This window comes from Lathyrus oleraceus, chromosome 6 (assembly GCF_024323335.1).
Source record: "Lathyrus oleraceus cultivar Zhongwan6 chromosome 6, CAAS_Psat_ZW6_1.0, whole genome shotgun sequence".
Classification (NCBI taxonomy): domain Eukaryota; kingdom Viridiplantae; phylum Streptophyta; class Magnoliopsida; order Fabales; family Fabaceae; genus Lathyrus; species Lathyrus oleraceus.
The window spans coordinates 12,514,850-12,525,589 of NC_066584.1; the positions used below are offsets into that span (position 1 = coordinate 12,514,850).

At 33.0% G+C, this 10,740-nt stretch overlaps 1 protein-coding gene across 2 annotated transcripts; it reads right to left on the minus strand.

Annotated features, from left to right (window-relative positions):
- Positions 1-1,569: 1,569 nt before the first annotated feature.
- On the minus strand, positions 1,570-2,545 carry LOC127092787 (peamaclein). 2 transcript variants are annotated; one of them, XM_051031685.1, is made up of 2 exons: positions 2,165-2,545; positions 1,570-1,930 (listed from the first exon to the last, which is right to left on the minus strand). In XM_051031685.1, the coding sequence occupies exons 1-2, from the start codon at positions 2,244-2,246 to the stop codon at positions 1,743-1,745; spliced, it is 270 nt and encodes an 89-aa protein (XP_050887642.1). In that variant the 5' UTR covers positions 2,247-2,545; the 3' UTR covers positions 1,570-1,742. The 2 variants fall into 2 exon arrangements, with proteins under 2 accessions (XP_050887642.1, XP_050887641.1); XM_051031684.1 differs by having other exon boundaries at positions 1,570-1,936.
- Positions 2,546-10,740: the final 8,195 nt, after the last annotated feature.

Sequence of the window (10,740 nt, forward strand, 5' to 3'; positions counted from 1 at the left end):
GTTAGTGTCATTCAACTCTATTTCAACTGTTTATATTCATCTCTTTATATTCATCCATTTAACTTTGGAATAAGTTGGGTTAGCTAGACTTTGCCAAATTTGAGGCTAATCTATTAAAAATATTAAAGTCTAAGTTACCTATATTCTTTGATAAAGTTATTTTTAAATTTGAGAATGTTTTTTTTCAAAAATCGGATTGATCTTTTAATCTAATTAAAAATCTATTTTATTTGAATATATCTAAGTAAGTAATTTAATTAAAAAATTAAAAAATATTTGAGTTTATCTAGTATAATAATTTTTGTAAGACTATTTCTTTAAAAAAACTTATGAAATTTTCATTCGATGTTTTTAAATTTTGTACGATTGAGAAAATTTATTAAAATAATTTATGGCATTTTCAAAAGGCGTTTTTAAATTTTATTTTTTTGATTTTAATTCAAATTACATTATAGAATATAATAATAATAATAATAATAATAATAATAATAATAATAATAATAATAATAATAATATTTATATTTATTTAAATATGTTGGTACGATGGATGTAAAAGATTTTTTATATAGTATGAGGTTTAATATTTTTAACTAAATAGATTAATAAAAAAGTCTAGATGCTTTTATAGAATTAATTGAAATACACTGACAGTGTAAAAGGATTTTACACCGTCAGTTAATCCTATACGTTGGATATTAAAATAAGTTTGATTTTTATTTTAAAAACCTATAAAGTAATGCAAACGGGTGATGATTATGAATCGACAGTGTAAATCTTTTTACACTGTGAGTGTATTTCAACTATGTCATTGTTAGTTAATTTGGTCTATTTCCACCCTTACATATAGCTCAAATCAAACGGGTTGATTTATTTTTTCCTGATTAATTAATCAATACTTTTACTTTAAAAAATATTCAAATCCAAATCGATCTAAATAAAAATTACAAATTTGCACATTAATAAAAAGAAAAGAAAAAAGAATAGATTTTTTTTAATATATTTTGGATTCTCTTTTATGAAAATCTCTCGGATTAGATCAAATTTTAAATTAATTTTTTAAAATCGATTTAAATCATTTTAAACTGCTTGTATATATTTTAATATTTATTTATTTTATTTATATGATATTTTTAATATTTTATCTTTTTAAAACATAACCAATCATTTCCACTTTATAATTTTAACTTTTAATATATATATATATATATATATATATATATATATATATATATATATATATATATATATATATATATATATATATATATATATATATATATATATATATATATATATATATATATATATATATATATATATATTCAAACCTATTATTTAATAGTATTTTAATAAATTTTATATTATTAAGCAAATTATACTAATTTATAGTTTGGATATATAAACAGATCTAAATTAGATCAACACTTTTTATATTTGTCATTCATAACTGAATCGAACTGCAAACAATAAATATCTTTGAATGTAATATTTGTGTCAAAACTCAAAACTAATCTAAACCACAATAGAGCGTACCCTAATAATAACTACATTGATTAACAAGCAAAATCATGAGAATGAAAGTACTAGTTTTATTAACTAAAAACAACCATAGAGCTTGATTAACACATTACACATTCATGGAGGATCCATATTTATTCTCCTTCTCATCAAAATTGATCAACTATCAAGACCAAATATCTTTGAAAATATATTTCATAACATGGTACTAGAGAAGAAGTGAATTAAGGGCATTTTGGGTTTCCTTTTGAGTTCCTCATGTCTCTGTAACAAGGACACTCATGTTTGTTACCATATGTCCCTGATGGCACACACTTACACTTACTGCAACATATTCCACAGAAATTCAAACACATGTCTCTCCTCCCAGCTTTCGAACACCTCTGTCTGCACTTCGCCGAGCAGAAACTACCTGCACCTGATTCATATCCATCAATTGACAGTTATTATTGTTAATTAAGTTTATAAAGTAGTAATAAGTTTCGTTAAGCTAATTCAAATTAACAACTGTGCAGAAACATCCGACTGCACAGACGCATAGACGCATGTTTGAATCTGCGACATTCTATTTATTATGGTGAAATTTCAACCACTAAACCATAAGAAAGTAGAGTAATACATGTAGTAATTGAGGTTATAAACATACCAACACCAAGTGCTGAGATTTCAAACATAGATGAGCAGAGGATAAGACACACAAGTAGAAGAGCTGCAAATGCTGGCTTCATCTTGATATCTCAGAGAATTATAGAGTGACACTCACTAGAAGAGAGGAAAGGGAAACTGAACCTCTGAGAAATTCTGAATCTTATGTGGTTGAGTTGTGTGAGTGTGAACAAGTGAGGGGGATTATTTATAGTACAAAATGGGTAGGTGAAAATGAAGGAAGGTAGAGATAGGTCATGATTTAACCGATTTAAGCTCCGATTTAGTGGAGTAACACGGTAGAGTGGACTGAATATGCGAAGTTAATACATCTAAATCAAGTCACGAAATGAGTAAGAAAAGTCTAAGTCACGTCATTCAATGAGTAAGAAAAATAGTTTAAGTCAATGAATGAAATAATAATTAAAATGACGCACATTGTATTCTATATTATATGACATACGGTTAGAACTATGTCCATGACATCGAGTGTCTTATACAGATAATCATTCAACCACATCCATTGTGAAAACCTTGTTAAAGACCACAATCACATGTTTCAATATGAGTCATATGTTCTAGTCGCAGGTCTTGCGAATGACCCATGACAAATTATTATGACTATTTTTAAAAGCGCGCATAATAGTTTACAATACAAAGTCTCATAATTTTTTCATGATCAAATTATATGATAAAGTGGGTTTTGATACACATATTTTTTCACGGTTAATTTTCGGTTGAATATTGCCTCATAAAAGTCTTTTATACCTCAATTGAAGTTAACTATAACTTTTTATACATGGTCATTCAGTTCTGTAAATTATAAAGTAAAGATTAAGATCAATACTATTTCAACAGTTGATTTTCAAATTTTAAAATAAATGTTTCAATTATTTAATGTTTCTATTTATTGTACCGTACCATGGTTCTAAAACCATGGTTGTCAGCAATTACTTGAAAACCATGAACCAAAGATAGAGCAAATCTATTGGCATCAAAATTGCAAGCAAATGAGACAGCTGGATAGTGTGGTATATTGCGAGGAAGCCGCGTAGGTACATTTTGGCTACGACGATAATTGAATTGTCGTTTGTCCCCATCGACATGAAACTTTGAATTTGCTTATTGAGATTGTCAATTTGCCATATTCATTGCATTGCATTATATTGCATTCAATGTGTTGTTTCTTTATGGAAGAAACAGCACTTATTACTTGTTTATTTACGTGGCTTCTTCGATGGTCCCTCACAAGGTCACATCACACTCATCTTCAATTTACTATACTACTTGTTTTTATTTATGTATGTATAAGGAAAACAAATAATATTGAAGTTTAAGACAATTAGGTTACAATTTACAAATGATTTATATGGTGACAATTTTCAAACAAGTATATTTTTCATTATTACTTGAATGAAGTCTATAGCTTTCATATTTATACATAGCATGTTTGTTGCTTGTGTTAGGAGTTACTTATTCACATGTAATTAATAACTAATTTCCTAACAACCATTTATACAACTAATTAACCATTAACCATTATTTAATACTTCCCCTCAAACTCATGATGACTTAGAGGAAGAGATCTTGAGTTTGTCTCTAAAATGAACAAAGAGATTAGTTGACAATGATTTTGTAAGGATGTCCGTAATTTGAACTTGAGCTGGAACATGTTGGATCTGAAATTTATTAGCAACAACTATTTCTCTAATGAAATGGATATCTAGCTCAATGTGTTTCGTTCTAGCATGCAAAATCGGATTATGTGAAAACATGACAACATTGAGGCTATCACAAGCGTTGGTGGAAGATGAGGGGTGGAAAGCTCTTGCATAAGTGACGCAATCCATAGGACATCTGAGGTTGTGCGCGCCAACGCGCAATATTCTGCCTTTGTGCTAGACCGGGCCACTAATGATTGCTTATCGGAGCTCCATGCTATAAGATTAGAGCCAAAGAACACACATGATCTTGAAGTTGAGGGCCTGTTTCTAGGATCACTTGCCCAATCCTAGTTGTTATATGCTCGTAGGGAGAGTTTGTGCACAAATGATGTTGGAGTTAGGAGGAGGTCATGTGAACTTGTGCCACTGAGGTATCTTAACACACATTTTACCACACTCCAATGAGATTTAAGAGGGTTAGACATGTATTAACATAATTTGTTTACATAGAAAGCTATGTTAGGTCAAGTCAATGTGACATATTATAGTGCACAAACTATGGATATGTAAAAGAGTAGATCAGGAAGCTTGTCATCATCATGTTTATTCAGATTACAAGTGTTGAACATGAGAGTGCTCACACCCTTAGTTTCTGTCATGTTCACCTTAGCAAGTAAATCCTTGATATATTTTGTTTGGGTAAGAATAATAGCTCCACTAGGCTGATGATAAACCTCAATTCAAAGAAAGTATTGAGGAATGTCTAGCTTCTTAAGTGCAAATGTCGCGTGAAACATGTCAATGAGTTTTTGGAGCAGAGTTGACGATGATCTCGTGAGTAAGATATCATATACATACACTAAGGCATACATGATGACATTGTGATGATTATAGATAAAGAGATAGTGATCACATTAACTTGAGATGAATACAAACTACAATATAACTTGGTGTAGTTTTTCATACCATGCATGAGGCGATTGTTTTAACCCATAGACAACATTCTTTAGTTGGCACACTAAGACAGAGTTTGTGCCGAGGAACCCCCGTGTTTGTTGCATGTAAGCCTCCTCTTGAAGGTCAACATTTAGGAATGTGTTGTTAACATCTACTTGTTTAATTTCCCACTTGCAGGTGATGGATATTGTGAGTATGATTCTGATAGTGGTGAGTTTCACAACTGGAAAGAAAGTCTCATGGAAATCAAATCCATATTGTTGTTGAAATCCCTTATCCCTAAGTCATGCTTTATACTTGTTGATGCTCCGATCTGGATTCTCTTTAACTTTGAAAATCCACTTGCATCATATTAGCTTCCTATCTGGTGGTAAAGCTGTCAAGACCCAGGTACCATTCTTTATAAGTGAATCATATTCAATTCTCATTGCTTGGAACCACTTAGACTGAGCTAAGGTTTGTTTTGTTGTGGTAGGTTCCGAATGAACTATGAAGGATTTTGGTTTGGATTTCTCTGTCTTAGCCCTAGTGAGTGTCGGATGATCATTAACCAGAAATGAGGCCTGATTGAGTTGAGTATGGAAAGATGATGAAAGTGACTCATACATGTTGGTACCAAAAGTTGATTGATAGGTTTATGATGTTGTGGCAAGGTTTTGTCCAATAGGTGCAACATATACTGTTGATGATTGAGAAATGAAAAATGGTGTTGAGGGATTAGGTGTAGACTGATAAGTATCTGACACATGAGAAAATCTACTTAGTAACTCTTGAGGTGATGGTTGGGTTTGTCTAGAAATTATGTTTTGGTTTTGTGCCTCACGTAATGTATTATGGTCTATGGATAAGGTAGTTGTGTATGAGGCATTTTTATGTGTTTGGATGGTTGGAGGCACATGAGTAGGTGTGGTTTGACTTGAGAGAGGATTGGGGTTAGAATCAGATAGAAACAATAATAAGTTTGAAGATTTAAGTGATTGACCTAGTTAAGTGTGTGACAAGCCATCTTCCTTGAGATAACTTATTTTGTAAGGAAACTCCATTTCATTGAAAATAACATCTTTTGAGATTAAAATACTACCTTCCAAGTTGATACATTTATGCCCTTAGTTTGTAGGAGAGACGCCTAAGTATGTACATTGATCGTTATGAATTGCACTTATTTTTGGTGTATGGCCTAAGTAGAGGATAACAAGCATATCCAAAGGTTTTGATTGTACCTTACTCAGGTTTCCCTTTAAAGAGGACTTGAAAGGGTGAATTATAGTCAGACAAAACATTAGTTAGAAGCAAGTTGATCAAGTAGACTGCAGTGGTGAAGCTGTAATACCAAATACTTATTGGCATGAATGCATGTGATAGCATGGTGAGCCCCATATCCACAATCTTTCTGTGTTTTCTCTCCACCACTCCATTATGATGTGAGGTGTATGGACATGTCAAACTATGAACAACGCCTTGTTCATCAAGCAACTTTGTGAAGGTTCTGAGCTCACCCAAAAAATATGATTGTATTGCCTTGATCTTGCTATTGAATTAAGTAGACACGTAGTTTTGGACTAACTTGAATTCACTTAATGCATCACTTTTGTGCTTGAGTAAGTAAATCCAAGTATAACTAGAAATTTCATCAATAAAAACAATATAATAGGAGTATCCATTGCTTGAAGGCACATGTGATGGTCCCCATAAGGCAGTATGGACAAGTTTAAATAAAGTAGTGTACATAGTGTTCCTGATAAACATTATTTGGTTAATATCCCTGAGGTGAGTCAGGTGAGATCACAAGTGTCCTGTCTAAAGGGGGTATTTGTTGTTTGTCCCTTTCTTCCTCGATGGGAAACCCCTTTTATACTTGTCATGCCATCAAGGGCCATTTAAGAAATGTCCCTCCGGATCCCGTGTTTAAGTGGTATTTGATAACGTCTCCCGTCCTCTCTAACTATTATGTAACGTCTCATCCATAATTTTCTGTAACTCCCATGCAATTAGGGAGCTATCTTATAACTATTATATGTGACTGTTCATGTTGTCTTCTAACACCCTCAAGAGATCGGGTCCGACCTGCTCATGTCGTCCACCAACGCTCTTATGGGACCGGGGTCAACCTTTTCATATCGTATACCAACACTCCCCTTGACCAGGACCCGTCTTGTTTATATTTATACAACTCAACATGATTGTTCCTTCCCACTCGACCTTAACAAGTCGGTCTTGGGAATTCCGGGATGTACACTTAGTTTTGGATAATGGAGTAAATAATTTGTGAGCTTTTCCAAGACAACAAGACTGACAGAAATAAAAAAGGTCTTTATTATTGACATGCACTTTACATGAGTTCAACACTTTATGAATGACTTTGGAGTCAGCATGTCCTAATCGAGCATGCCACGTGGAAATTTTAGACAAACCTAGATTATCTAGTTGATTAGTAGTGGGATCCTTATTTGAAACTACTACATTATAAGCTGTAAGTTCTACATGATTAGCCTTGCGCTTCAAGTTACACCTTAAAGACTTCATCTTCAAATTGTTAAAGTAATATAGCCCACTTTCATTTAGGAATCCTTCAAGCAGCACTTGGCTAAATGCCTGAGATTTCACAAAGAATTTGTTAGGATGAAACTCAAAATATACTTGGTTATATTTGGAAAATTTTGAAAATGAAATTATATTTCTAGTTATCTTAGGCACATGTATAAGATCAACTAACTGTAAGCAGGAGTTTGACACGAGATAAGATTAAAATTTTGCGTTTCTTATTTCCTAAAATTCTAAGATATGACCATTTCCAACAACTACTTTATTGGTTCCAACACATGATCTAATATATTGGAAATTTGAAGCATTAGAAGTGATATGGTGAGATGCACCTGAGTCTACAAACCATGCCTGCGATTTCAATCGCTTTGGTAGTTGCAACTAGTCCTGGTGAGAAAGATAGGCACATGCCAGTGCAGTTGGCGTGTCTTGATTATTGTTACCATATTGAGCATGATTAGTGTTGATGGAGGTAGTTAGTTGAGCTTGAGATTTTTGTGGTGTTGGTTCAAAGTATTCATCAAACCTATAACAATAATCCATCACTAAATTTTCATACTTGTTACAAAGTTAACATGTTGGACGATTTCCAGTTGTGTAATTTGCTATACTTTGACACCTCTTAAAGTTAGAAAAACACAAGTATTGAAGAACAATGTTTATTAATTTAATTAACTAGTTGACTTCAGGGTCTGAGGTTTGTAAGCTCCCCTTGAGTATAATAGTCCAAAAGGCGAGGTTTGTAATCTCTCATTATGTTCTATCTAGGTTAAATAAATTGATCTTAAAAGAAAAGTAAAATATTCTTCAGAATTTAAGCAAAAATAGTACTTAACTGTCAGATTCTGGCGCTTAAATACTTATATATCTACTCCCCCTTTTGTCATTAACATAAAGATCAAAGAATAAAGGAAGCGGAAAAAGATACTGAAGAAAAATATTTTATAACCAAACAAAATAGTTGTCATATTGCACATAAAAATTTCAAAGGAGTTAGTAATAAAGGACAAAAAAGGGAACTAATCCTAAATTCTAGGGTATTTTCTTCAAAATATCCAAGATGACTTTGATGTCAGACCCCATAAAATCTTGCTTGGAAACCATAAACTGCAGCTGAGTATCCATTTTATCTCGTTTAGCTGCTACTGAAGCTAGTTTCTCCTCTAATTGCTTTTGCCTCTGACTGGTAGAAGCAACAGTCTCAGAAGTGAAGGACTTTAGACTTTATAGAATTGTGTCCACAAAGGTTCTAAGAAAATCACACTTAGCAGCATAAGCAACTGAGTCTGATGCATTGAGTCTCTCAAAACCCAATTCCTGTATCCTATCATAGAAAACAGTTCTATATTCTTCCATTTGGTTTTGGATATTTGGTGGAGGGTTTAGATTGAAATTTTATGAAAGGGGTGAAGGGATAGGTGATGTTATTTATTCTAAGAAATAAATAGGTATTGTGCCAGAACTTGACACATTATCTGCATCACATGGTTGAGGTTGAGGGTCAGAATGTGTTTTTGGTACAATTTGGTCTAATGTGGTTTATGGTTGAAGGGATTGTGGTAATATATTTCTTGTTTAGAATATGGTTCAATTTGAGCTTCAAGTTCTAGTTGAGGTTAAACAAGGTTTAGTCGAGGTTTAGAAGATTGAGGTTGAGGGTCAGAATGTGTTTCTGGTACAGTTTGGTCTAGTGTGGCTTCTGGTTGGAGTTGGTATTCTGATTGAGGATTAGAAGAATTTAAAACTGAGCTAGATATACGATTAGAAATTATACCTATGGTTGTAGTTTCTGCAGCATCTGAAGCTTTTTCACCAACTATAGCTTCAACATGGATGTCTTCTTCCATAGAAGTTTCAAGAGCTTGATATTATGAAGCACCATCATTTCCCTCTACTTCCTTCAAAATAGCTTATGTAGTAGCCTCTACTTGTAAAGCTTGCTCCATCAGAACTTCAACTTCAAAAGGGTTTTTTAAAGCTTTAACCCTTAGGGAAAATGTTATCAGCTTTACTCCTTCTATAGAAGATTCCTTCATCAGGTCATAAGCGAAGTTCTCTATTTCCTTTGTCTTCCTAAACAAAGGATAAATATCTTCCTCTTCCTCTTTTTCACCTTCTACTTCTTCTTCTTCTATAGGAAGAATCATCTTTCTTACTTTATTTGAAAGTGATGTTTTACAGAAGAAGTTGTCTTTTAAGGAGTCTTCCTAGTCGATCCATTTTTGATCTTAGTAGGCATCAATATAGTAGAAGAGACCACTTCATTTACCTCATTATGAACATCTACATAAGCCTTTTTCTTGGGTGGCTTCTGAACCTCCTTATGATTTTCCAAAAGCAGCCCACTTTCTCTTCCTTGAAGGCTTGTAAGCATTTTCAAGAGCATAGGGAATGTCATCCATAGTCAAAATGATGTCAGTATCTTCTCTTGTCATTTTGATACACTCTTGAATCATTTCAAGGTTCTCTAACTTGGAGATAAAAGGAAAATCCTCAAGGTAAGTAGTCTTGCCACTTTTGATGCTAAGACTTGCTTCAGGCTTCACCACATCCTTCTTCTTGATGATATTCATTTTACCAAGAACAACAGTAGAGAGAATGTTACCATATGTTTCTTCCAGATCCCGAGTGGCAGAAACTTTCTTTAGAGCATGAATGAATCTACTCTGATGGAACAATTCTGATAAGAGTCTGGCATAAGGGACAATCTTCTTGTTATACTTTTGTCTTCCTTTGATAGCATCACAGAGATTGTTGAAGATGTAGGCATCCAGGTCTAGCCTCTCATGATTTACCAGAAACCAGATGAAATGCTTATGATCCCATGAGATCTGATTAGAACATCCTTCTCTAGGAACCAAGCAACCAATGGTGATTCTAAACAGAAGTTTATATGCATCGTGCATATTCTTCACTTTACCAACGTCTTAAGAGTTGGTAAACAAGATTGATTTGATCAGTTGAGCATGTTTACTACTCTCTTTGATGTTTAGAACGCATCTTCCTTCATTAGCTACACAAATCAACTTGGCAGTATCCCTTTGACTGATGGTAACATCAACACCCATCACATATGATATGATTTAAACTTCTTTAAACTCTTTAAGACCCAACTCATCTCTTGACTTCCCTCTATTAGCTTCATCTTCACTTCCCTCTATTAGCTTCATCTTCAATAATCTTCCCTATTTCTTCAAAAGATGCAGCAACTTCATCATATACCTCAGCCCTAACCCATAAATATTTAACCAAGCAGCGATAGGTTGGATCATGAAGTATATTGAAGAAGTGAATCCATCCTTGAACTTCAAAATGTTCTTTTAAAGGATACACATTTACCTCAAAAGAATTGAAATCAATGATATATATATAATTAATCAAAATAATATATTTTAGTATATTTTAAATTAATTGA